This window comes from Prionailurus bengalensis, chromosome D4 (assembly GCF_016509475.1).
Source record: "Prionailurus bengalensis isolate Pbe53 chromosome D4, Fcat_Pben_1.1_paternal_pri, whole genome shotgun sequence".
NCBI lineage: Eukaryota > Metazoa > Chordata > Mammalia > Carnivora > Felidae > Prionailurus > Prionailurus bengalensis.
Genome location: NC_057359.1, coordinates 90,578,931 through 90,606,131, shown reverse-complemented (window position 1 = coordinate 90,606,131; position 27,201 = coordinate 90,578,931). Strand labels below are relative to the sequence as shown.

The window sequence follows — 27,201 nt, the reverse complement described above, 5'->3', positions numbered from 1 at the left end:
CGGCTCCCCACAACCCCTGTGCCAAGCAAACCCAGCCGGCAGGGAATAAACGGATTGAGATTTTAATAACCTCGAGGTCAATGTGAGAACTGCCATCTTTTATGGAAGATCTTCAGGAAACACACACACACACACACACACACACACACACACCCTGAAACCAGGTGGTGTGGCCTTATGAAATAATGGGATATTCGTATCTTGCACTTTGCTAAATTCAGGGTTGACAGGACATTCCGGAGAGGTAGCCCTCGGCAGTAGCTTATACGCAGGGTAAGATGTTAACTGCCAAGTCTGGAAATCAAGCCTGAGGCACCTGACTCAATGGAGAAAGACTTTAGGCTGCGCTGAAAATCTCTATCTGAGAGGAGGGAAAAGGGTAAATGGACAGCATTATCAAGGAGCCTTTAAACTTTCAGCAGAACACAGCCAGCGAGCTCTGTTACGAAAAGCTGTGTTTTTGCTGAACTGGCTGGTCAGACCATGTGGGGTTGGGGAAGTGAGTCGATAGCCTTCAGGAAAAAAAAAAAAAGGCAGCGTCGAAACAAAGGTGCGGAGCTGAATCCCTGGTAGGGGGCCGCAGGGGTGGGCCTGGGGAAAGGCGCTGGAGGCGGGGTCTGCGGGCTTCACCCCTCACCCCCGGACTGCCCAGCGTGCCAGGAGGGATGCTCAGGTGGGAGGCCTGGGAGGCAGCATCCAGAGGCCCAGGGGTGGCCGTGTTTCGTTTCAGGTTTCCCGGCCCCCTCTGGGGGAGCGGGCCATCTCCGTGGAGGAGACCCTCCGTGTTATGTGGGTCTGCTGGTGCTGGGAGACGACCTCGCAGCCCCCCTCCCCGCAAAGCGAGGGACAGAGGCTGACGGGGGAGGGGGGGTGGTCTGAGCAACCTTCCCAGATTACCCCAGAAGGGCAGATCTGGGCACGTAGCCTGCTGCCGTGCTTCTGGGCAGAGCCTCCAGGAGCAGGAGGAGGGAGGCTCCCCCCCGCACCCCTAGGCCCCCCTAAGCGAGAGCCACTAATGGGGTCAAGTATGGCCTTCCGGGGAGACTGTGTCCTTTGTCCCTTTCCAGCAGCCTCTCACGGTGGCCTTTTCAGCCTCCTGTAGGCATTTAAATAATTTCCTTTAAACAAAACCCCGCTTTTTAAGTGGAAGCCTTCAAACATACATAAAAAGTGGAGAAGAAAAGAACGGAGCCATGGGGACCCACCCCCGTACCGGGGACCCACTCGAGCTCGTGCTGCCTTGTTGTGTCTGAATCCACCCCACAGACCCCCAACCCCCTCCCCCCCCCCCGCCCGTCCCGCCACCTCCCCAAAACAGGGTTTTATTTTGAAGCGCATCCCAGACATCAGCACGCATTCTCGTGAATCCGCGTCTGGGTCGTGGTGTAGCTGCTGAAGGGGTCGCTGAGAGCCTGCCCGTGGTGGCCTTCCGTTGCCTCGGGACCCGGTTCCGTGCGTGGAAGGACAATCCATAGCTCCGCCACAAACACCTAAGGAACCAAAGAGCCTTCCAGTTTGGGAAACGGGGCTATTCACTCGCTCGTTCGTTCATCGTTCCTTCACTTATTCATTCAAAACGTGTGTTTGCTCAGTGCCTACCACGTGCCAGACACAGCGCCTGACTTTACCGGGGTTCCTGCTTTTCAAGGGTGGCGTGAAGGTGGGGCCCGAGGCAGCAAACATGCACCAGTAATTAGCGGTTCAAAGTCACGGAGGAGGAGAAATGCTCATTTGAGGGTCTGTGTTTCCCTGACTCCTGCGGCGAGGGGCTTGTTTTGGTTTTGGTTTTGGCTCAAAGTCAGGGTCAGCGTGTGGTTCACCTTCTTCCCGGAAACATGCGCCTTCCACCCCTTGGAGCCCCACCTCCCGTGTCTCCCGTGTCCTTGTGCCTTTCCAGCCGGGATACCAGCTTGTGTCCCTGCCTCTCTTGACCTCACGGCCCTGAGCTCTGTGCGGGGTTGGGTCTGATTCACAGGGCATAAGAGGGACCCTCCACTCTGTTGTGTGTGCGTGCACGAGTGTGTGTGTATGCTGTGTGTATACACAGTCTACGTGTATTTTTTTTTAATGTTTGTTTATTTTTGAGACACAGCACGAGCAGGGGAGGGGCAGCGAGAGAGGGAGACACAGAATCGGAAGCAGGCTCCGGGCTCCGAGCTGTCAGCACAGAGCCCGACGCGGGGCTCGAACTCATCAGCCGATGAGATCATGACCTGAGCCGAAGTCGGATGCTCAACCGACTGAGCCACCCACGCGCCCCAACATGTATTTCAATTAGACCGCGTCGTACAAGCCGTTTGTTGACTTGCTTCCCCCCTGATTTCTGCCAGAGCCCTCTTTCCAAGTTAGTTGAACATAAGCGGTTTTTGAAGGTGGCATAACCTCCCGTGGCATGGACAGGCCATCCTTTATTTGACCCGCCTTCTGCTGAGGTCATCGTAGATCGCATCTGATCTTCACCACTGGAAATGACGCTCAGATGGACACCTTGGGGCGCATGTCTTTTCCTGCCTGTGCTATTATATGTTAGGTGTGAGTTCTTGTAAATGAGATCACTAGGTCGAAAGGCATGTACGTTTTAACTTTTTTTTTTTAAGGATTTTTTAATTTTATTTTAGAGAGAGAGAGCGGGTGCAGGTAGGGGAGGGGCAGAGGGAGAGAGAGAGAGAATCTCACGCAGGCCCACGTTCAGTGCAGAGCCCAATGCAGGACTCGGTACCAGGACCCTGGGATCATGACCTGACCCAAAATCAAGAGTCAGATGCTTAACTGACTGAGCCACCCAGGTGCCCCTACATCTGAACTTCTAACACCAATTGGGAAATTCCCTCTAGAAATCTTTGCAACCCCCCCCACCCCCCTCCAAAGGAGTCTCTTTGTGTTTCCATCCCGTCTTCCATTGTTCCCTGGAGTCAGGCTTCTCTCCAGCTGAGGTCACTTAAGCCACAACCCTTTTGGGCCTTAGTTTTTCAACTTTGAAATGAGAGAGGTCAAGGGGATGACCTTCCAGGGCCTTCCCTCCAGGTCTCCGAGCCTCACGAGCAGCCCCCGCCACCCCGATAAGGCTGCAGGTGAGCAGCTCAGTCCTCCCTGGAGCACAGCTTGCTTTCTGACAGGGCCTGACCGTTGGAGAAACCAGTCGGCAAAGGTTGGCCCGGTCCAGCCCTCACCCCCAACAGCCGAGGCCTGAATGCACCCGGCGTGTCACTGGCCAGCAGGCTCATTACCTAGTGGAGCCCCTTCTCCATGGGCAAGCCTGTGTCAAACCTACAGCACTCTCCTAAAGTCAGGGTTAAGCTCAGGGGAGATTTAATCCAAAAAGTTTGACATTTAAGGGTCACGTACTCTTCCCAATGGCTTCATCGTAGCCCATCTGTTGGGAATCTGGATAAACTTGGGGAAGCGTCTAAAAATACACCCACACGGCCCTTCAGAAGACCTCTAACAGATCTGGCTTCTTTATTTTTTATTATTTGAAAAAAATTTTTTTTTCATTTTTATTTAGTTTTGAGAGACAGAGAGACAGAGCACGAGCAGGGGAGGGGCAGAGAGAGAGGGAGACACAGCATCAGAAGCAGGCTCCAGGCTCTGAGCCGTCAGCACCGAGCCCGACGCGGGGCTCAAACCCACGAACTGCGAGATCATGACCTAAGCCGAAGTCGGACGCTCAACCGAGTGAGCCCCCCAGGCGCCCCAGATCTGGCAGCTTTAATGAGTCATCTGCCGGTCCCACAACATCCAGTGAGGCAGGTGCCACTGAAGAGAACACTGAGGTTCAGGGAGGTCCCATCACTGCCAAGCAAGAGTGCACTGGACCCCTGTGCTGTCAGCTCACACTTGATCCAGGGCAACTAAAAGGGGAGTTTTCTGGGTTTTATTCTAAGGAATGCTTATAAAAGCGGCTGTACCGGGGCACCTGGGTGGCTCAGTCAGTTAAAGCGTCTGACTTCAGCTCAGCTCAGGCCATGATCTCATGGTTCGTGAGTTCAAGCCTCACTTTATGCTCTCTGCTCTCCTGCAGAGTCTCCCTCTCTCTCTGCTCCTCCCCTTCTCCCTCTCTCTCTCTCTCTCTCTCTTAAAATAAATAAATATTTTTAAAAGACAGCTAGGGGCACCCAGGGGATGGCTCAGTCAATTAAGCGTCCAACCGACCCGCACAAGTCATGATCTCGCGGTCTGTGAGTTCGAGCCCCGCGTCGGGCTCTGTGCCGACAGCTCAGAGCCTGGAGCCCGCTTCGGATTCTGTGTCTCCCTCTCTCTCTGCCCCTCCCCCGTTCATGCTCTGTCTCTCTCTGTCTCAAAAATAAATAAACATTAAAAAAAAAAAGGCAGCCGTATCACAAATCCTCCTTACATCTCCCCCACCCCACCCTGAGCACAGCCCATCCGCCTTCCCAGTCTGCAGAAGAGACTGAGGTTCAGAGTGTCACAGCAGGTTGGGGCGGAATCAGGACTAGGAGAGGGAAGCCAAGGGCCCCTCTCACCGCAGCCGGACTCTGACAGGGAACTGCCGGAGGCTTGTGGTGCCTCCCGGCTGCCCAGATTCCCACAGACTTAAAGGGCTCCGTGCTTGGGGGCTCAGCAAAAGATGTTTCCTCTCTAGAGGCTTACAAAGCTGGAGCTGTTAGCTGGCGATTTTCATTCAGGGTCCTCAGCCCAGGCTCTTCGCGGACTTTATATGACGTCCATTTTTGCTCTTCGGAGCCTTGCAGTGACCACTTAGAAAATCGTGCTTTTCATTAGCCACATCCTTGGGGCATGGGGACCCCGACTGGGGACTCCACTGGCGGATACCACAAGATGGCCGGTCTCTGTGCAAATGTGGCCAAGTCCAGGATCCTGAGATTAACTCCCATGGGTTCGTTGACTAAATGAAGGCAAATGCACGATTGTTCCCAAGATGGCCCGTGTGTGGCCCAGATCCCCTTCCCCTCTGAAGGCCTCGTGGGCCTGTCTGCTCTCACTTCCCGCGTACCACTCAGCTCCAGCCCCATGGGCCCTTTCTCTGAAACTTGAATGCGTCCAGATCGTTCCAGCCTCAGGGCCCGGGCCCTTGCCATCCTGTCTTCCTACAACATACTCTCTGGGTCTTTGTGCACTTGGACTCCCAGTGGGACCTCAGCCAGATGTGACCTGCCCAGAGGCCATTCTGGACCCAAACCAGCCGGCTCCCATCACTTGCTTTGTTTTCTTCATCGTACTTATGATTCTCCGCGGTGGTTATGTATCTGTGCGCTGTCTCCCTCTCTAGAATGTAAACGTTGGGAGGGCAGGGCCCCTGGATCCTTGCTTGCCGTGTATTATAGTGGCCAACACAGTGCCTGGCACAGCGCGGATGCTCCGTAACTATCCACTGGACAGATCGCTGGGAAGGGCTTATTTCTGCATTAGTTTCTTATTTAGGTGAAAACACTCGTAAATATTTAGGATTGGAAAGCTGTGTGGCAGATTCTTAACCCGTTTTGTGCTTAATCTATATTTATCCTGAAACAAGGCACTGGTTTCCCAGATCAGAGAACAGATGCATTATTTGCTCACACGGTGATCAGAGTGCTGGCTCCCCGCACCCGAAATCCTCGCGGGGCCATGCGGTGAGAGCCAACATACCCTGTGTAAACAGGGATCTGTAGCCTGGGGGACAAGCCCTGACGTTATGACTCTCGGAGCTTTCCTGAGCCTCTCCCGAGGTCTCTGTCTTTAAGTCTCAAGGCTCGTTTGAAGCCGGCCTCCTGCATCGCCGGCCAGCAGTCTGTTCTCAGAACACCGTGACCACGGGGGACACGTGGACACATTCAGTATGTTTTACTTCCCAACATACATCTCCCGAACCGAAACGTGTCAGCCACCATCTCTGAGTGGCTGCCACGTGCCTGGAAATTTGTGTGCACCGTGAACCCCGTGGGGACAGATCCTGTCATCCTTTTTTGTCAGGTGAGCAAGCTGACCCTTGGAGAGGTCGAGTGACCAACTGAGGTCGGTCGGCGGCACCTGAGGGCAGGGCTGAGACCCTAGGTTTGCGTGCCCCTCAAGCCTGAGTTCTCTCCTCTCTCCCGCCGGGGCTCCCCAGAGTCTGGGCAAGTTGCTTTTAACATGTTTGGTGAGTTGCAGTGGAGCTTTTGGAAAAAGAAGCCTCCGGTCTATTTATCATTCCACACCTACTGTGTGCTGGGCACTGTGTTAATCATGGGGGGGAAATGAGGTGGGCGTGGCCTTTTCCCTCCTGGAAAAGTCTTTTTCCTCATGGAAAAGACTTCCAGTGTCTTTTGGGAGAGGCAGACATCACAAGAGGACAGCCAATGACGATGACATGAAGTAACCCAACCTGGCAGCAACCCCTGGGGCCATTCCACTGGGGCCCCTGAAGGTTGAATGGAAAGTCTTGCCCCAGGCAAGGTGTGGGGGAGGGGCTTTCTGGAAGGAGGGACCGGCAGACTCAAGGGGAGGTGAAGAGCTGGGGGAGAGTCACCGGGGAGGGAGTCAGGAGTCAGGGACTAAAAGGGACTGCTGGCCTTGGGGGAGGGGACTGCTCTTATCCTCCGAGCACTGGGGAGCCACAGCAGGTGTAAGCAGGGGGAAGAGAAGGGATGAGCTGCATCAACTTCTCGTTCATGCCAGATGTTCTCTCTAGGGCGAATGCCCTTTTCTGGTCTTTCCTCGGGCCTGGGGTAGAAAGGCTGGAAGGTGCGGGAAGGGACAAATTCAGGGAAACGTGAATCTCTCAAATAAGGTTTTTGGTCCTTTGGTCAAGAGCGTAACCAGCACGTCCTGGCCCTGGAGGAAAAAGGCTGTTTCTGCCTCTCTCACCCGTGTGCTCACCTGGCCGTCAGTCTGGGGCCTTTTGGCAGGTTCCAGAAGTGTGCACCAGGGCCACTTGCCCGACGCACGGATGGCCGTTTGGCACGGCGGCCGGGCCTCTCCCGAGAAGCTGCCAAAGACCCTCACTGCAACTCAAGGAAGCCCGCTCGTCGGGGGCCACATCCATAGCAAACACGGGTAATATTTACCAAGTATTTCTGGGAAAATGAGTGGAAAGTGCAGGAAATGCAGTGCGAGTTGCTCGAAGGGAGTACATCAGCAGCATAGGACATTTAATGAGTCTGAGAGGCGAGGTGTACATTTTGGGAAAATGTCAAGTGCGGTAACGTAAACAAGAATCCTCTCAAGATCTCGTTCTCCTTGAGACTGTGTTTCAGTCTCTGGTTCTCACCACAGCTGCAATTCTAGAGATCTGATTCTAGACATCAAGGAGGGGAGAAGCGGAGGAAGGAGAGAGGCAGGGGTTGCCTATGTGTCGCAAATTAGCAGAAAACATCCAGAGTAAACCTTCACCGGGGGCCTGCTGTGTTACCCCGAAAAGCCTCTTGCTGCAAAAAACCAGACCCTGCAGGAACGGGGACTAACCTGGCTGCTGATGGGTGTGGCATCGTGTCAAGGTCAGGGGAGGGTCAAGATCAAGGTCAGGGTCATCCAGTGCGGTTTCCCTTCTCCCACGGCCTGCGTTCCTCCAATTGCTGGGACCTGGGAGGGACCTGGGCGGGACCTGGGCACCCGCAGCCTTGTCTACCCCAACCCGACCCTTCACCAGGTCAATCTGGAGTCAAGGAAAGTTAGGAAACCCACGGCCCCCAGGCCGCCGATGCTCCCTCACCCTCCCGTTGGGTCAGGAGCGGTGCCCAGGATGACAGCGTGACCGCCCGCCCTCCTCTCCCTGCAGTCCCTGACAGCATCATCATGAAGGTGCTGGACCAGAGGCTGAGCCAGCAGGACAGCGTTCAGAAGGGGTGGGTGCTGCACGGCTTCCCGAGAGACCCGGACCAGGCGCACATGCTGCACAGCCTGGGCCACCAGCCCAGCAGGTAAGCCGCCCCCTTCCGGAAGGTCGCTGCCACTGGGCACCCCCTCCCCAGGGGCTCGGCTGACGAGGTCCCGGTGACAGCTTGCGGTTTACCAGAAGCTCCACTGCCCCTGCAGTGGCATGGCTCTTCAACGCCCCCCTGCCACCCCATCCCCGGCCACCCGCCCTGTTTGCCCCGTGAACTAGGAGTCAGGCTTGGGTTCAGGTCCCGGCTCTGTCACTTACCTCGCGGGACCCGAACTTGCTCGCCCGTGAATGCCGACCCACCCCAGACAGCCTCGCCTTCCCCAGGGGATTGTGCCAGTGAACGGATGTCTCCTTCTGCCGTTTCTCCTCTTGCATGGTTTACGTTTAAACCTTCGGTGCATCGGACATGTATCCTGATGCGGGTATGGGGCACGGGCTGAGCACTTCCTCCCCAGATGGTTGGCCATTTGTTCCAAAACAGCGTCCAATGTCGTGGAACATCGCGTTCCTCCTCCGCTGACGTGCACCGGAGAGCACGCCGTCACTGTGTGTACTGTGGGAGGAAATGAGGAGGGTTCCAGTGGAAACAAGCAAGGCTAAGGAGTCTGAGCTCGCTCTGGCGAGGGAGTCGCCACGCCGCTCGGGTTCGGCAGCGGCCCGGAGGCCGGCAGCGGAGCGGGAAGGCCTCCCGGGTGCGCCCTGCCCGAGCTGCTGCCCTGGGAGGCCGGGTGGGGGGGCGGCCACCTCGAAGCGGGGCGCCCCGTGTGCTTGGCCGGGGGACCATATGTGGCTTTCTCTGGTTGGTCCTAACCTGCACACGGTGGCAACAATTAAGGAACCTGCTAGGTATCTGGCTGTTTTGGGGTCCCTTGTAGCAGAGACTGCGACTTGGTTTGGGAGAGTTTTTGCGTTTCTAGGTACTTGGCATCTTATTGTTATCATGTCAGCTTTTCGTTATTGGCTTTTTATCTTCACGTGGCGTGTGGAGAAGTTGTTGAAGTGCAACCTCGAATTTAAAATAAAAATTATTGGCATTCTGTGGAAGGCTATTCGACAGTATTTGAAAAGAATGTGTATTTTATAAATTTTTTAATGCTTGCTTACTTTTGAGAGGGGGAGAGAGAGTGAGAGAGAGAGCGTGCACAAGCAGGGGAGGGGGAGAGAGGGAGACACAGAATCCAGAGCAGGCTCCAGGCTCCGAGCCGTCGGCCCAGAGCCCGACGCGGGGCTCGAACTCACGAACCGCGAGATCATGACCTGAGCCGAAGTCGGACGCTCAACCGACTGAACCACCCAGGCACCCCAAGAATGTGTATTTTAAATTTGAAGTTATAGAATTAAATATACATTATTAAGTCACACTTTTTCTTTTCTAAGTCTATTTTTTTTAGTCATCTGTACACCCGACGTGGGGCTCGAACCCACGACCCCTCGATCGAGAGACACATGCTCCCCTGACTGAGCCAGCCGGCGCCCCTTAGGTCCTCCTCGATCCCCTCTGTCCTTGTCTCCTCATTGCTGGATTTGTTTTTTGTGTCTGTCATCCTGTCAAGGACTGATTTGCTGACTTCCCGCTAACAGCGCATTTTTACTAATTTCTCTTGTTCCCTTATTTCCTGCAGCTTTTGCTTTATGTGTGTCGGTGCCGTGTTACGCAGTTCACAAAGGCTTGGGTCAGCGATGTGTTCCTTGTGAAATGTTGCCCTGACGGAAGTGACCGTCTTTGACACGGCCGTGGGGTGTCTGAGCGCCCCCTGTGCCCCTCCTCAGTAGCAAAACATTGGTATCAGAGAGAGAGAGAGAGAGAGAGAGAGAGAGAGAGAGAGTCTGTGTTGCAGTCTGCCTCAGGACCTCCCAGGTTCTGGCCAGAGAGGTAGAAGGCACACACTGATTCTTCTAGAACAGCCGCTCTCGGGGGCCAGCTCCACCGGAAGGCGCGCCTTTTGGTCTGTTTTGCCTTTTTAAATTTTTCTTATTTCGTCGTTCCTGAAGCTCACAATCACCTTGCTTTTTCGCTTGCCTACCTTTCTTTGTATCTATGTGCTAACTAGTTCCACTCCTTATTAGAGCCCCTCCGAATAGTTTGCCACAAGGTCCGTCGGGCTGTGTAATCTGTCGGCCGCAGGCTTTTTCTTTTCCTCTGATTCTCCTCTCTCGGTTGGACTGTTTTTTTTGTTTTGTTTCCTCTTGGCTGACGGCATGGCTGTTGTCAGACTTACCCACTGTGGCATCACGGGAGTTTCTTTGTCCTTCTCCTGTTTTCCGAGCCCCATACTCTTCCTCCGTCTGGCCTCCAGCTGTTCCTCGAGTTAAAAAGGTGGTTTTAGGGGCGCCTGGGTGGCTCAGCCGGTTAAGCGTCTGACTCTTGGTTTCGGCTCAGGTCATGACCTCATCGGTTCTCAAGTTCAAGCCCCGTATCTGGCTGTGCACTGACAGCACGGAGCCTGCCTGGGATTCTCTGTCTCCCTCTCTGTCTCTGCCCCTCCTCTGCTCTCTCTGTCTCTCAAAATAAATAAACATAAAAAAATGAATTTTAAAAAACGGTGGTTTTGACAGAAGGAGGCTGTCATGTCCTCAACACGCTTGTTCCAGACTGAAGAGGTCCCCCTCCACCCCCTCCACTGGTGCACAGTCATCCCGATGCTCCCGTGCACGAGCACCCGAAGGTTCCCTTCGCCCCCCTCCCACGTGAGGAAGCTTGTTTCCACGTCTCCCGATTTTCTTTCTCTCGGTTTACTGCCTTGTTTTGGTCAAGCACATCCATCGGTAGCTTCCTGAGAAAGGTTGTGTGGGAGATAAATTTTTTGAGACTCGGTACGGCCCGAAGTACCCTTATCCTACCTTCCTACTTGCGGGGTCGGTTGGTGGGGCCACGAATTACCCCAGTCGCTTTCCCTCCGCCATTTTGAATTGCCGTTAAGAAGCCCAATGCCGGTGTGGTTCCTGGTTCTTCGTAACGTGGCGTTTTTTCTTCTCTCTGGAACTTGGTAGATCTTTCCTCTATCCCCAGGGTCGTAAAACTTCACTATAAGATTTCATTCGTTTCTTTGGTGTGGGTCTGGTTTACTTGGTTGGCCCCGAAGCTAATCTGGAATGTTCCTTTTAAATTTTATTGATCTTGTTAAATGAATTATTCTATCTCTGGAAATGTTCGTGACAGGCTTGTCATTGCAGGAGGTGGGGGTTTCCCCTTTCTGTTAAAGTTTTGTCAGTCTTTTTTTTTTTCTTAACTTATTTATTTCGAGACAGAGAGGGAACAGGGGTGGGGCAGAGAGAGAGGGAGAGAGAGAATCCCAAGCAGCCTCCGCTGTCAGCGTAGAGCCCAATGCGGGGCTTGAACTCACAAACTGTGAGATCATGACCTGAACCGAAACCGAGAGCCGGACGTTCAACCAACCGAGCCAGCCACGTGCTCCAAGGTTCTGTCTGTCTTGGCCTCGTCCTTTCTCAGTAGATTCTCTTGTTGGTTGGTCGGTCTGATTGTTTTTCAGATGTCAGGTCACCCTTGGTGGTTTGCTCCAGTGTTAGAGTAGGGGATTAAGATGTTAGTGGGTGGGACCTTGTGGCCCGTGGACTTTGTCTTCATGGAAGGGCGGTCTCTTGGGGCCATTTATGCAGAACCCTCCGCCTAACTCCCCCATGCTGCTCAGCTTTGTCCAAGAGGACTCGTTCAGCCTCCTGCCGGATGGTGACGTTCTGGGGTCCAGGGGGGAGCAGGACAGTGGGAGGCAGGCGGAAACGGAAGGAGGCATCACGTGCTGCAGGCCATGTGCATATTTTTTATTTATTTCCCCTAATTTCGGTACAGATGCAAGCTCTGACCTGTGCTTGGCATTCCTCGGCCCAAGGAGCCCGAACTGTACCTTCTCTAGAGCAGAAACCTTCCATTTCTGCCCAAGTGGAGGAGGAGAGACACTGGCCCAGCAAGACGGTGTGAGGAGGCGATCTGGGGCTTAATCTCTTCAACCAGTTCTCCTTATTTCAGCCGCCGGTTCCAGAGTGGCGCCTGTGCCTGAGCCTTTGAGGGTTTGCTGGTGAGCGCTGAGTTTGTCCTCAGCCGTTCCTACTGCTGACTCGGGGTTGGCCGTTGGGGTCTCTGCAGCTGGTTGCCCCCTGCACACCTGCTTTCCAGCCCCGGACATTTTGTGTCCGTGTCCCCTTCCTCCGTTCTCTCTGTCACGTCGGGTCGGTTTCTAAAGCCCCTTGAGTCATTTTTTCGCGGGGGGGTGGGGGTGTGCTTTGGGAGGAAACAGTTTGGTGCATGTTTCAATGTGACATTCGTACTTGGAACTCAGCCCGCGGCCTCTTTGTGGCACCTGTGTAGACCCACTTTTAGTTTCAACTAGTTTGCTTCCCTTATTTTTTGTTATTGTGCGGACAGAATGAAATTGGGCTTAATGTGTTTTTTTTACTCAACCTGCTTTTTTTTTATTCCTTGAATAGCTGAAAATATCCCACTTATTTTTGCCTTTATCACTTTATTTTATGCTTCACTGGGGCTTCCTTTGTTTCCCATCTTAAAAAAAATTTTTTTAATGTTTATTTATTTTTTGAGACAGAGAGAGAGACAGAGCATGAGCAGGGGAGGGGCAGAGAGAGAGGGAGACACAGAATCCGAAGCAGGCTCCAGGCTCTGAGCTGTCAGCACAGAGCCAGATGCGGGGCTCGAACCCACAACCCACGAGATCATGACCTGAGCTGAAGTCAGACGCTCAATCAACGGAGCCACCCAGGCACCCTGGGTTTTCCATCTTTTTTTTTTCTTTAGTTTATTTACTTATTTTTTCAGTAAACGCTACACTCAATGTGGGGCTCGAACTCACGACCCCAAGAGATCAAGAGTCGCACGCTCCACCTGTCCGCCGACTGAGTCTTTTCTTCCTGGTTTGTGTTTTCTTTGACTTTTCTTACTCAGTTGTTACCTTCTCTTCTCTCCGCTAATCCGTGTGGACGGTGGTCTGTGCCTCCAGCACGCTTTGTACATTTCATGTACACGGTTAGGCTTGTGCGTCTCACTTTGTCAAATGAAACAGAGGCTCTCGACTGTCACGTGCAGGAGAAAGAGAGAGTGCTCCCCCACGTGCTCCCTCTTCGCCCCTGCCGGTCCACTCTCTGTTGTGAAGAGGGGCAGGCGGGGACACACGTCCTCAGGCTGTTCTGTGCCAGTCTGTGGGACACACATTCCTGTTTTTAAGATTGCTAAGCGTTTCTTTCTAGAGATGTAACGATGATGTTGTCTCCAGCAATAATTATGACACTTGTGAGCTTTTAGTTCCCTGTCTTCAACCGGATTCAGAGTTCAACATCAGCTATTTCCGTAATGCAAACCCCCATTTACCAATTTTGATTCGTCTGTCCTTTGAATGGGTCGTCTGTGATGCATTTTCAGCCGGGGCACGTGCATGCTAGACTTCCTAAATTCTTGCCCGTTTGAGAGTGCCTTTCTGTTACCTTTATTTGTGAACAACATCTGGCAAAGTGAAGAACCGTTGGGTCAAATTTCTTCCCCACCGGCACTCCTGGATCATTTCCACACTGCCCTCGGCCGTCTCTGGGGCTGCAGGAGTTCCCCGGGGGCGGTGGGTCAAGCGCGTCTTCTGTCTGGGTGCCCTCGCGTGCTCTCCCCCCACCCCCCAAGTTCATTTACACTGGCTAGACCTCAGTCTTGCTTCTCTTGATGACTTTTCCCTGAGATCTTATGCATCTCATCCGGGTACGTTATTTCAGGAGGACATTCTTCTAGTACACATATTACTATTTTCCTGGCTCATTTGCTTGGCCCTCTTCTCCAGGAAGACCACTCATGTGCGTGTCGGATAGCTATCATCTGTTTTCCATAATTGGGAATTTTTTTCTAGTAGCTTTCATGTCTTGTTCGTTTCCCATCTGTCCTTCATGATAACTTCAACTATGTTCTGTTGTGTTACTGTCTCATGGCCCCTGGTTTTTCGTTTCTATAACGCTTTAAAAAAATTTTTTTTAACGTTTATTTATTTTTGAGAGCTAGAGAGAGACAGAGAGAGACAGAACGAGCAGGGGAGGGGCAGAGAGAGAGGGAGACACAGAATCCGAAGCAGGCTCCAGGCTCTGAGCCATCAGCCCAGAGCCCGACGCGGGGCTCGAACTCATGAGCTGTGAGATCATGACCCGAGCTGAAGTTGGACGCTCAACCGACTGAGCCACCCAGGCGCCCCTCTATAATGTTTTTATGTTTCCCTTTATTTTCTCCCTTAAGTCTGTCAGCTTTTGCTCATCTCCTCTTCTATCTTGCACCTTTTCCGTGATTTCTTCCACGGTAGAGTCTGTTTTTCCTAAATTGTGTTGAGTGTATTGATAAGTCTTGATTGAAAAATGTGCTTAGGTTTCCTGGAGTAATTTTTCTTCCAAAGGGTATTCATTGTCTCTCTCTATTTTTTTTCCTTCTCTTCCTTCCTCCCTCCCTCCTTGCCTGCCTTTCTTTCTTTCTTCCTTTCTATCTATCTATCTATCTATCTATCTATCTATCTATCTATCACCATTTTTTGGGAAGCATGTCAAGATGCTTGTCTTTTGCCAACAATTTGTCCTTGAATAATAGGCCTGTCTTTTGCCTAAGAATGGCATGAGTTGGTATATTATTTTATTTCTGCGACTGCTTTAATAAATCCCCACAAACTTGGTGGCTTAAACAACACAAATCTATCGTCACCCAGTGCTGTAGGCCTAAAATCAGTAGTCGGCAGGCTGTGTCCCTTTCTGGAAGCTCTGGGAAGAATTCATCTCCTCACCCTTACCAGGAGGCTGCCCACCGTCCTTGGCCCCGGGACCCCTTCGTCTCCAAAGCCAGCAACGTTGCACATGCGGACATAGTCACGTCTCCCCCTGACCAGAGCTGGGGACACTTCTCAGGCTTTCAGGACCCACGGGGTTAGATTGGGCCCACCCAGAAACTCCGGGATAATCTGACCATGTCAGGGTCTTTATCTGAATCATATCCGCAGAATCCCTTTTGCCAGGGGAAGTAACAGATTCCCACATTCTGGGGATTAGGAGGCGGCCCTCTGGGTGGGGGGGGGGGCATTCTCCTCAACCCCTAGAGTTGAGGCCGGAGGGCTTCCTGCGGGAGGCGGAGACGTCTGGTTCTGGGGCAAACGGCCGTCCGGGGCTTCCTGTCTTACTACCCGTGTTGTCTGAGGACCTCCAGGGGCCACAGGGCCATGGGGCTAAGTGTCCACCCTTCGTGTTCTGGCAGCTTAACACACTAGGGTGCCAGTGGGCTAGCTTCTGTGCAAGGGGGTCATCTGCCTGAAGATGAAAGGCTCTGGGAAATTGCAGAACGGTCACTTTGGGGGAGGCTGGAGGCAAGGATCCAGTGCTCGATTCTTCTGAGCCCCGAGGGAGGAAACGGCAGTTGTAGACAGGCGAGGGCACCGTGTTTATTCAGAAGCACACAGGGGGAGAATACTCAAGAAGCTCTCTGATTTAGGGCAGGTTTGCGAGGGAGTATTTCTCCATTCCCCAATAAACTCAGGTTCTAAAGACTTAGTAAACAATGCTGATTTAATTTATTTGACCCCCAGGGCGGAGGCCAAACAGGGAAAAACGTGTTTGTTTCCAACACAGGTCTCATCGTCACCCCTGTTCATCACCTTTCCTTATTTTCCTCTCCTCCTTCTCCTCCGCCTCGGGTCTGACTACTCCATTCCCCCCCACCTCAGCCTTCAATGAACATTTTTATGATTAACGCAGAAGGTAATTTTAGCCATAAACCTTCAAGTCCAGATCCAGGCTGAGAAAGCGAGAAATATTCTAAAATGAGCCCGCCTGGCATTGGCATGAATATCGGGGCTGTAATTCTGGCTCGGTTGTGATGCCAATTATAAAGCAGTCTAGCTGTGGCGTTGCTGTTTCTGACACCAGGAGGAAACCTTGGCAGAATTATAGCCTAGAAATCAATCTGGGAATACGATACAGAAATCTATAATTCAGACATGAAAACAATCTACAAAGCCTCTTTTTTTTTTTAGGAGGGTTCGATGAAATTAGATTAAAATAAATTTACATATATATCAATTTTATTATTAAAATATATTCATGCCAGTAAATAGAGTTATTGGAGAAGGGGAAGCTGATCCGTGTCGGACACCGAAATAGACCTCTCTGGCTTATCAGAAAACAAAGTTATTGTCTCCTTGTCAAATATAAATCTCTTCTCAGAGCTAATAAATGGATAGTGTTCAAACGCAATGTTTTGTTTGACTCCTACCTCATAAACCCGTGGCACATAATACTAAATTATATTCTGCCAAGCAATATCAATCTCTAGATTCCAACATCACACGGTGAGGGAAACAGACCAAGTAATTGATGTGTTGCAAAGAAGGAGAAAAAGTTATTTGAGAACAAAATAAAATGGGCTATAAAGTTTGTTAAAACATCATCATAGTAAAAAAAAAAAAAAAGAAAGAAAAAAAAAAAAGGAAGAAGAAAAAGAAAGAAACAAAGAAAGAGCTATCCGAGGCTGTATCCAGACTCTGCCCTCCGCCTGGCTGTAAAATAATTCATTTCATGCAGCAAGTTTGTGGCGTGGTCCTTCCCTTTAAAATTAATGTTTACCATAGAGAGGGAGTAGAGGATTCTGATTGATGTCGGGAAGTTTGCCGGGGAGCAGACAGGCTGGGTTTCCGCACCCCCTCCCTCCCCCTCAGTGGGGCGAAGAGGGGCGGGGCAAGCTGTGGCCTTGAACTTCCCTCCCCTGCTACGTGGCTGGGCAGCCAAGGCCCCCCGTCCTGTCTGGCTGCGAGGCCAGCCCGAGGTCAGAGCTGCCGCGGCATTCCTTGGAAATCGCTGGGGAAGAGGGTAAAGGAGGGGACCCCGGCTGAGCGAGTGGAATTTATTTACGACGCGGTCTTCTTTACTCTTTCTCTTTTTCTGTTTCGGTGCCCTAACTTTGGGGTCTGTAAAGCAATCCCCCAAGGACCAGGTTTTAGACGAGCTTTTGTGTCCCAGCTCCTTGTATGCAAATGGAAAACTGCTCACAGGGTTCCTTTGAGAGAGTGGTGGTGCTTCGGGATTTTTATTCATCATCATTTTGTAAACTAGCGGGTCAGGGTGTCCCACATCCAGAGGAGCCCAGAGGAGCCTTGGGAAAGCAGTGACCAGTCCCCGCTCCTTGCATTCGGCTCCCACTTGGTGCCTGGTGCGTCGTCGGCTTTGCTAAACCCATGGCCGTTTCCTCCAGGGAACGGAGGGCAGACCAGGGAGGGGAGCCGGTTGGCAAACACCAGCGCCAGGCCCCTAGGGGCTGGGAACCCCACCCCCGTCCAGAGAAGCGCGTCTGGTGTCTGGGGGCCAGACCCTTGAAGCAAGGCCAGGGACATCTCGGGCCGGTCCCAGGCTGCCGCTGGCGCTGACGAGAATCCCTCCCTCTGAGGACACTTCCTCCCCTCCTGGTTCCCCTGCACCCCCCCCCCCCACCGTCCTCCTCATCCTGCTGAGAATGAGGGTGATACCCGAGTGCCAATTACAGGTTTCTTTACATCTCACTGCAGATCCTCTCAACGGCCCCAGAAAGCAGGCTTTTTCTGCGAAAGGCACTTGGCTTGGGGAAGCCTTAGACCCCACGGAACAGACCAGGCCTGAACCCAGCGCCTGCTCCGAGCGGTTCCGTTCTGTCCTTTCTGCGATGTGATTGACATTCACCCCAGCGGGCCGGCTTGAAAAACACTACTTTCATCTCGGCTTCCTATGTGTCAAACGGGGCAATAGCCTCTACTCTTTTCACCCTCACGGCACTACCGTCCTAGAGAGAAAACAGGGTGTGTGTGCGTGATAGTGTATTACACACACACACACACACACACACACACCCGGCATGGGCAGGCTGCAGATTCGTCCACACAGTCAGGAGCGTCAAAACGTTTCTGGTAGTCACTCGCGTGATTTTGAATTCCTGTTCAAGATAAAAAGAAACCAAAATGGCAAACGGACTCAGAAGGGATGGCCGTCAGGGCGTATTTGCTGTGTCTCCTTGTTATGGGTTGGCACACATGATTTCCCGATAGCCTAAAAATATTTTTTTTCCTCTAGTAGCTGTTTGCTTTTCTTACCCACAGAAGGCATCTTAAAGATCGGGGTGGGCTGAACTTGGGGCAGTTGGCTCCTTATTCAGCCGGCGGCACGTGGCACAGGAGAATGACCCTGAAAAAGACTGAGAGGCACTCGCCCTTTGTCCACAAGGACCTCGTGGGGCCAGGCAAACCGGAGGGTCACCGTCAGGGCGTTTAATGGGTGTTGCTAAATTGGTCTGCTGAACGCTGGTTTGATTCCTCGGTTTTGATTCTGCAAAATATGAGACAGTGGAGTGAGACGGCATTGTGAAAATAAAAACTGGACTGGTCTGTAGTTTCCACGCCGGAGCTCTCTAATTTGATTTCGAAACTTGTTCTTTTGAGTTCCGTATGACGCTGTATGTTCGGGGACAACACAGTGAAAGCCCTGGATGATGGCTTTGCCTTTTCTAGCGTGTTCCAAAGTGAGAAGGGCGCTGTGAGCTCCGGGGGGACAGACGGCAGTGGGACTGGAGAACAATTAAAATGCAAGATAGAGGGGATTTCTTACCTTCCTCTGCTCTCTCTCTCTCTTTTTTATTATCACTTGGTCCTTCCAGGAAGCTCTCATATCTCCGCAGCTGATCCTTACGTGGATTAAGGATAATAAACAGCCCATTAATGGAGGCCTGAACCAGGAAATGGAGTTGGAATCGGCCGCGCAATTCGGTGGCTGACTGAGGTTAATAACTCCATTACTCCAGCTCTGTGCTGAGCCGCCCGACGAGCAGCGTGTTAGCCTTATCTTACTCCTCATTAATTGAGCTAATAGAACCCAAGTGACCCTGCCTTGCCGCCTTAGTCTGAGAGTTTACCAGACATGGGCTGGAATACATATCGTTCCCCGTGTGCTCTGTGGGCACCTTTGTTTTTGGCAGAGAGGTCTCTCTTGAAGACCGTCAGCCGCAAGACCCCTCCTAACAGCGGAGTCACCGGGCCGCCGTCACACCAGGCTCCCCAGGTCCCGCTGACTTTGTTCCACGAGGGTGGCGCGGGGAGGGCTCGAAGGGCTTTGGAGGAAGTAGCGATTGTCTCAACAGTGAAAGAGACAGCGTGGCACATGGGGGTGGGAGTAGGGGCGGACCACGGCCTCGCCTCTCCGGCTGTCCTCTGTCCTGCGACACTGGGCAGCTGCCTCTTTTGTGCCGTCCTTCCCACCCCCAAAGGTGCCCAACAGTTCACAGCGTGGTTTTTGTACACCTACTTCACGTCTCGGGGGCAAGCGGTCGGGGCACTACTGAACCTTTCTTTTTTTTTTTTTTTTTTTAATTTTTTAGTGTTTATTTTTAAGAGACGGAGGGACAGAGTGTGAGTGGGGAAGGGGCAGAGAGAAAGAGAGGGAGACACGGAATCTAAAGCAGGCTCCAGGCGCCGAGCCCCATGCGGGGCTCAAACCCACCAGCCACGAGATCGTGACGTGAGCCGAAGTCAGACGCCCAACCGACTGAGCCACTGAGGCGCCCTGAACCTTTCTTTTTTAAAAAATGTTCATTTAACGTTTATTTATTTTTGAGAGACAGAGACAGAGAGACAGAGTGCGAGCGGGGAGGGGCCAGACAGGGAGACACAGAAAATCCGAAGCAGGCTCCGGGCTCCGAGCGGTCAGCACAGAGCCCAACACGGGGCTCAAACTCATGAACCGCGAGATCATGGCCTGGGCCGAAGTCGGATGTTTAACCAACTGAGCCACCCAGGTGCCCCGAGACTTAACCTTTCTGAGCCTCAGTGCCCTTCATGGGGTAAAAACTCCACCCTCTGACCTCACCCTCTGCCGGACACAAGTAGGTATTTGCTGGGAAAACATGGATGGAAGGGGTCTATGAATTGGAAAATGCTCTGTGCCACCAAGATGATGTTGCCAATAGATTACAAAGCGAAACCTGACTTTCCCGCGGCAGGTTATTAGCCTCTCTGTGCCTCAGTTTCCTCAACCGACAACCAGGGGCGGGACCCTTTAGGACATCAGGTGGAGGGGTTCGAGGAGATGGTGTAGGGAAACCCTCTGCACAGAGCCTGGCATCACGGGGGCTCCATACGAGCGAACCATGCTTATTTCTAATGTGCTGGGGACTCCGAGCCTGTCCATGGAGATCAGAGCTTCTGAAGAGAGATTGGAGCTCACCGAGATGGCTGGTGCGAGGCCTTGTGGCCCCTTGTGACCGTGTCCCTCTGGTCAGAGGAAGGTGGTTCCCTGCTCACCAGCTCTGCGGCACGCTGCGTGGGGCAGAAGAAAGATTCTGCAAATAGACAAAAACAAATCACACTTTTGTTGGAGACCCCTATCGTTTTATACGATTTGAAGATCCTTTTTTTTTTTTATTAATGTTTTTAAAATTATTCCTGAGAAGGAGAGAGAGAGCACGAACAGGAGAGGGGCAGAGAGAGAGAAGGACAGAGGATCCGAAGCGGGATCTGCACTGACAGCCCAGAGCCCGATGCGGGGCTCCAACTCACGAACCGTGAGATCGTGACCTGAGCCGAAGTCGGCTGCCTCACCCACTGAGCCTCCCAGGCGCCCCACAGTTTAAAGATTCTTTTGACGGCTGGACACAACACAGTGACACTCAGATGCGAGGCAGAACTTTTGCTTACTTGCAGTTCCAAATAGGAGGTGGCTGCCACACGGGCCACACTGGGGGTTGCGCTGGGACGGGTAAGAGCCGCTGAGCGGTGAAGGCCGCTTGCGTGTGGCCACTTGCAGATGGCAAGGGGGCTGGGGGGGGCGGTGCAGCTGGGTTTTACGAGCTCTCTGTGGATTGGCTAATTTAAATAATCTGGGGTGGGGCAGGGCATAGGGGCTGTCCCCAGATGGAGTGTGGGAGCCCCGTAGGGAAGTGGTGGGAGTGGAGGGGACTCAGCAAGCTGTGTCACAGAAGGGAAATTGAGAATTCCCAGGCAAGACTTTGAAACTGGGTCAAGACAGGGCATGTGAGATGCTGCGTCGCACCTGTCCTGTGCCGGCCTGGCCCAATTCCGCCTTCTCCACCTTCCACGGTTAAGGTGCGATTTGGGAGACAAACCTCAGGAGGTTTAAGCTCGGCCCAAAGACCGTTCATCCACCCCTGCAGCCCTTTGGTCCACTGTGCGGTGACCCCCCAGCATGTCTGAAACCCTGCCCGTGCGCGCTCTGGCGTCCTGGCACCGTCCTGTGGACCAGTTTGTCCTCACTTTCGTATCCACCGGCGGCCCCCACGTGCCCGAGGCATCATCTTCCCGGCCACCAGCTAGGTTTCCACGGCTCTCCTCACTGTCGCTAGCGCCCGGCCGCTCACACGCTGCCCGCAGGCTCCGAGAGCAGCCTGGCACTAACCTGTAGCCCACCTAAATCCCAGCGGGGGATGGGAATTCGGTGGCCACCTTGGGGGCTGGAGGCGAGGCCAGGCCGTGGTTGCCAGAGGCGGCGGCTGGATCACCCGGCCTGGAGTAAGGAAGGACGAGCACCCCTGGGCCTCGAGCCCCCAGGACGTGGCCCGTAATGGTGGTGAAGGGGCCGGCAGCCCACGGCCCCTGCAGCCACCGCATTTTAATCTTCCAGTAAAGAAGAACCGAAGGGGAAAGAAGGAAGGCTTTTCCATTATTTTCCAGCCTGGGGACCGTTGACATTTTAGCACTTATTTCCAGTGTTTGCGTAAGAAAATCTGGTGAGGAGGATTCTGAGCGAATGTGGAAGGTCCGTGCCGCTTGCTTCCTGGGTTAACCCCCGTCTGTTGCTAGGTCTGTCGTCTGCCTTTGAGAGCATGAGAGCAATTGCTTTGGAAGCGACGTCAACGATGTACGTTACCTTTGAACTCCTCCCCTGCGGCCTCCGGGGTTTATCAGAAGGGAAGAACACAGTGATTCCCAGCGAGCCAGCCATCCAGGCGACCACAGGCGTGGTTCTGCCGTCCCGGACGGGCAGCTGAGGGCTCTGAAGGCGGGCTGCCCGGTGTGCGGGCGGCGAGAGACCAGGAACCTCGAGAGGTGGGGTCGGTGCTGTCTGGGGATCTTTAGGAAGAGGCAGGGCAGACATACAACAAGGGGCCGCGTGGCGTTTTCTTGGTGGGTAATTCTGTTAGTTAAAGACGGACACTCAGCTTATTCCTTAACCAGGCGATACCGGTAAAAGTTATTTCCTAAGAATTTTCGGAGAGCGCCCGGTCCTGCCTGCCGCGTCGGCCCGGCTTCCCCGCTGTCTGTAAGGAGTCTAGGAAAGATCTCCAGGGTCCTTTGGCCACCTTCTGCGTTTGGCACAGCGTTCCGGGTGAACGTGTCCTTTTGGGAGAAAGTGACAACTTTTCTCGACCTCCTATTTCAGAGTGTGATAACCTGCACAGTCAGAAAATCCCCCTTGTGTCACCTCCCCCCCCCCCCCACCCCGGCCCCCGTCAAGGCTTACTGTCCTTCTCGGCAGAGCACGTCTCAATCTCATTCTCACCTGTGGATGCTAAGCCCTTATTAGGGGTCCAGTGGGTTTTACCCAACCCGTAACAGGCGGGCCTGCGCCCGTGGTGAGTAAGACATCAGAGAAGACAAACGTGTCTTCCCCGCCACGGCGATCGGAGTTCCGGAGCAATCTCCATGCCTGGGTGGAGAATGACAGGTGACCTTTAACAGAACAGAGCCCGGGGTGGTTGGCATTTGAGTCTGGTTCTGATGGAGACGCCCCCGGTTTTGGCAGGCGCGAGGCTCAACCGTTCGTTTCAAGTCATTTCCCCGAGTAAGGCAACAGGCTGAGGCGCCGGAATGATTTGCAGATATCATGTTTGTTTTTCTTTACCCAAAGGAGACTTTGGGAGACATCAGAGCGTGCTTCAATTTTCCATCTTCCTCCGAGGCGTAAATAAAGCGCTGAACCGGTGAACCCGGGCGTTGTGCTGTAAAAGCCTGGGCCTCCGCCAGGTCCAGGTGGCAGACGCCTGCGAGCCCGAAACTCTCCTCCCTAAATATCACAGAAATTATTTAATAAAAGGAAAACTTTTTAAGGAAGTCTTCCACAAACAGAAGTTCAGCTCCACTTTTCCTGAGATCGTGAAACTCTGGGCATCGCTGCCTTGTGGGCTTTGGGGTCTCTGCAGATTCCAGACCGCACACCCAGCCCCCACGAGCAGGTGCACCAGACGCCCCCACACCCCGTTGGGCTCGGGAGCAGAGCCTCCATCCTGGGGCCCCGACATTGCCCGCCGCCCCCCGCCCCCGCCTTTCTCTCTCGGGCCTCTGTCTCATGAAGCGTGGGTTCTAGATCCCTGGAGAGGACTGCAGGCCTCGAGAAAAGACCTGCCAGGTCTGGGATTCCTGCTCACGGAGCGGAGGGAAGGTGGGGACCAGGGGAGGGAGAAATCTGTCTTTCCCACCCCCCCCTCCTGTTCGTGCCCCATACGCCCCGAACGCATCTGCCTCCTTCCTGCTTTCTAATCACTGGGTGTTTGCTCGTGACTGGCTTCTTTCAGAACACCATCAGTTTTTGTCTGTATCTTACCTGTTCTACAAGGCTTAGCTCCACCTCCGCCTCCTCCAGGAAGCCTCCCCTGATGCTTCTCCTTGTTCTGCACCTTCATGGGACGCTGTACATCGTTCCCGTGATAGGAAGCCGCTTCACAGCATGGTGCTTCAACCAGAGGCTCTGGAAGCCTGGCTTTGCCCCTTTCGTGCTCTGTGAGCCTGGTCGGGCTGTTATGATCTCCGGACGTCAGTTTTTTTCCGAGCTAAGATGGGAGTGACTTTGTCCTGACAGGCAGCACGTATTCACAGAAGATGCGTTACGTGCGGGTACTGCTGAAGCTGTGGGAAGCCAGGAGAAATGAGAGCTAAACAGTTCCCATCACACGGCTTACATTCTAGTCGGGGCGGGAAAAGGCCACATGCAGTTGACAGATCCTTAATAGGCTGAGATCCACAGAAAGCAGTAAAGCAGGATAAAGGGGAGTAAGGAAGGTGGGCGGTGGGGAGGCAGAGGAGGAGACGGTATGTTGGGTAAAAGGTGGTCCGGGACGGCCTTTCTGCCAAGAGGACACGTTAGCAGAGGTTTAAAGCAATCGCGTGAAGACCTGGGGAAGGGCAGTGCAGGCAACAGCGAGTGCAAAGGCCCTGAGGTGGGAGTGAGCTTGGCAAGCTTAAGAGGCATCGTGGCCAAAGGACTGGGGATGGAGTGGGAAGGGAGGAGTGAGGGAGTGGACGGGGCCCCTGGAGGTCTTGGCCTTTTCCTGTGAGTCAGGTGGGAGCCCCGGAGGGACTGGGCAGACGAGTGCATGGATGGTGGGCGATGGCAGGAGATCGAGGGTGGAGGAGGAAGCGGGGAGGGCGGGTGGGAGGCCCTGGGCAAGAATCCCGCTGAGAGAGCCTGGTGCCATGGGCCCAGGGTGGTGGCCGTGCAGGAGGTATGGCCTATTACGGCCTATTAGGAGGCAGTCGGGCTCTGACTGTATTTTGGAGGAGAACAGATGCAATCAGGTTGGATGCGGGGCATGCGAGAGAGAGAGAGAGAGAGAGAGAGAGAGAGAGAGAGAGACTTCGAGCAGAGTTCCACAGTGTTTGCCGGAGCGTCTGGGAAGCGCGGGCTGGCCATCGACATGAGAGGCAGAGGAGCAGCAGGCTTGGGGGGCCGCCGGCTTGGTTTTGGACACGGGGAGACAGGGATGCCTGTTAGGAGCCTGTGTGAGTCCCGGGGCAGCGACAACAGAGCGCCACAGACGGTGGTGTTTGCAGGGCAGAAGCGAACTTTCTCTACGTTCTGGAGGCTGGGAGTCCTAGATCAAGGCGTTGCCTCCTCGGAGGCCCCTCCCCTCGGCCCACAGACAACCCTGGTGCTGCCTCTTCATGTGCTCGTGTGTCCCCAGGGCCCTGTGTGTCCACACTTCCTCCTCTTGCAGGACACCAGATGGGGTCAGAGCCTCCTGTAAAGACTCTGTCTCCAAATACCAGGAACCGGGGCTCAGCATAGGAATTTTAGGGGCGCCTGGGTGGCTTGGTTCGTGAGCTCGAGCCCCGCGTCGGGCTCTGTGCTGACAGCTTGGAGCCTGGAGCCTGCTTCCGATTCTGTGTCTCCCTCTCTCTGCCCCTCCCCTGCTCACACTCTGTCTTTCTCTCAAAAATAAATAAACATTAAAAAAAATTTTTTTTTAATTTTTTTTTCTTTTTTTTCAACGTTTATTTATTTTTGGGACAGAGAGAGACAGAGCATGAACGGGGGAGGGGCAGAGAGAGAGGGAGACACAGAATCGGAAACAGGCTCCAGGCTCCGAGCCATCAGCCCAGAGCCCGACGCGGGGCTCGAACTCACAGACCGCGAGATCGTGACCTGAGCTGAAGTCGGACGCTCAACCGACTGAGCCACCCAGGCGCCCCTTTTATTTTTTGTTTTGAAGTTTATTTATTTATTTGGGGGGAGGGTAGAGAGAGAATTGCAAGCAGACTCCACACTGTCACTGCAGAGCCGGATGTGGGGCTCGAACCCACAAACAGTGAGATCCGGACCCGAGCTGAAGTCAAGAGTCAGATGCTAAACCGACTCAGCCACCCAGGCGTCCCATTTTTGGTTTTAAGTGCCATATTCTTTTCCGCGTCCCAGCCCACCAGGGCGGTGAGCCATTGTCCACCTTGCAGTCATGCCTGGCACCCGAGGCCCTTCCAGGGTCCCCTTTTCCTTGGGAAGATGGGCCTCGACTGCCATGTTCCTGGCAGAAGGTCCCCCCCATGATTGCTTTAACCAGATGCCCCTCTTCTTGCGGAGCTCTGGGACCATCCCCCTCCCCTCTCAACAATAATTAGCCTTGTAAGACTAATGGACGAATTCGTGTCTAATTACCCTGTTGAAGGCCCAATTATGCGATTAACATTCGTGGGCTATAAGCTAATGATGAGCCGAGCCTGTCATTTGCATAGCATTAAGTTAATTGAGCCGCCAGCCGAGGGGCGGATGGGGTGGCGTCGGCAGGATTCTCTTTCTGGAAGGATACTAATGACCAGAGAGGACGGTTCACCTGACAGCTTTATTAATTAACAGCGATCTGATTACCTCGCAGGAGTGGCAAGTGGCAGTGGGCAGAAAAGCTCAGCTTTGTCACAAATGGGAGATGGGCGCCCTGGCTGCTGGCTGTGTTAGCTCATGATCACCTGGAAGAACCACTGTGGAAAACTCTTCCTGCAAAACCTTGCTCGCGCCCTTCTGTGAACGCACTTAGCAGCACATTTCCCTTGCTCTTTAATCATTTATTCTCTCACTCATCCATCCATTCCTCTCACACGCGTGGAGTTTCTGCGGAGCGAGACCGGGCCCCCTGCCTTGGGAGTGAGAGGGTTCCGCTAGGCTAGAAGCTTCCAGCTTCCCCCAGACGTTTCCGACTCAGCACGGCGTCGCCCTCGCAACTGGTGAATGTCAGCAGAGAAGCTCAGACTTCAAAGGATCCTTGGAGATCACTGACCGGTTCAGGTCCCTGATTTCACCCCACATGGAACAGGAGGCCAGAGAGGCCAAGAGCAGGAAGTTCGCGTCCGCAGCAGGGAGTGGTGGGGTGGGGCGGGTGCTCCTGGCCCGGCCCCACGTCCCCTGCCCCCAGAACTGCTCTGCCTTTTCAGGCCCTCTCTCAACCCCTGTGGATGGGATGTGGAGCTCTTACCTGTCACCTCCTGGGGAAACTTGCCTGGGAACCCCTCCCACGTGCTTGGCTGACGCCTCCCTTCTCCCTCGTGGCACTCGAGCCCACTGGCCCATGTTTCTTCTCCGTGAGGCAGGGACTCTGCGATGCTTACTGCTTAGGTGACTGAGCCAGCTAAGGAACCGTGGAAGCCGTGTGAGTGACCTAAAACCCAGGTTGTTCTCCAGTGAGTTTTAAACCAGAAATCTTTAAACAAGAAGTAACATCACGTATACGTCTGTATGGAACTTATTCTTTCACTTGACACGATATTGTGGGCATCTTTACCATTACATAAAGCCACAACTCATTAAATGTTTGTTAAGTATCACACCATGCAAACTATTACGTAGTAATAGTTTGTGTTCAGGATTACACAGTCCAGATGTATCTAATGTATTTAAAAATTTTCTTAATGTTTATTTTTAAGAGAGAGAGAGACAGAGACAGAGAGACAGAGTATAAGCAGGGGAGGGGCAGAGAGCGAGGGAGACGCAGAATCCGAGGCAGGCTCCGGGCTCTGAGCCATCAGCACAGAGCCCCATGCGGGGCTCACACTCACGAACTGGGAGATCATGACCTGAGCCGGAGTCAAACGTTTAACGGACCGAGTCACCCAGGCGCCCCTGATAATGTACCTAAATGCCCTCTGTGTGGCAGACAGTTACGTTGTCTCCAGTTT

At 53.4% G+C, this 27,201-nt stretch overlaps 1 protein-coding gene across 3 annotated transcripts in view; it reads left to right on the top strand.

The window, feature by feature from the left end:
* Positions 1 to 27,201, top strand: part of AK8 (adenylate kinase 8) — a 128,092-nt gene that overhangs the window by 70,364 nt on the left and 30,527 nt on the right. For all 3 annotated transcript variants that reach the window (XM_043567003.1, XM_043567002.1, XM_043567004.1), the window contains one exon: positions 7,715 to 7,856. In XM_043567003.1, coding sequence (XP_043422938.1) covers positions 7,715 to 7,856 — 142 coding nt within the window. The remainder of the gene's footprint in view (positions 1 to 7,714; positions 7,857 to 27,201) is intronic.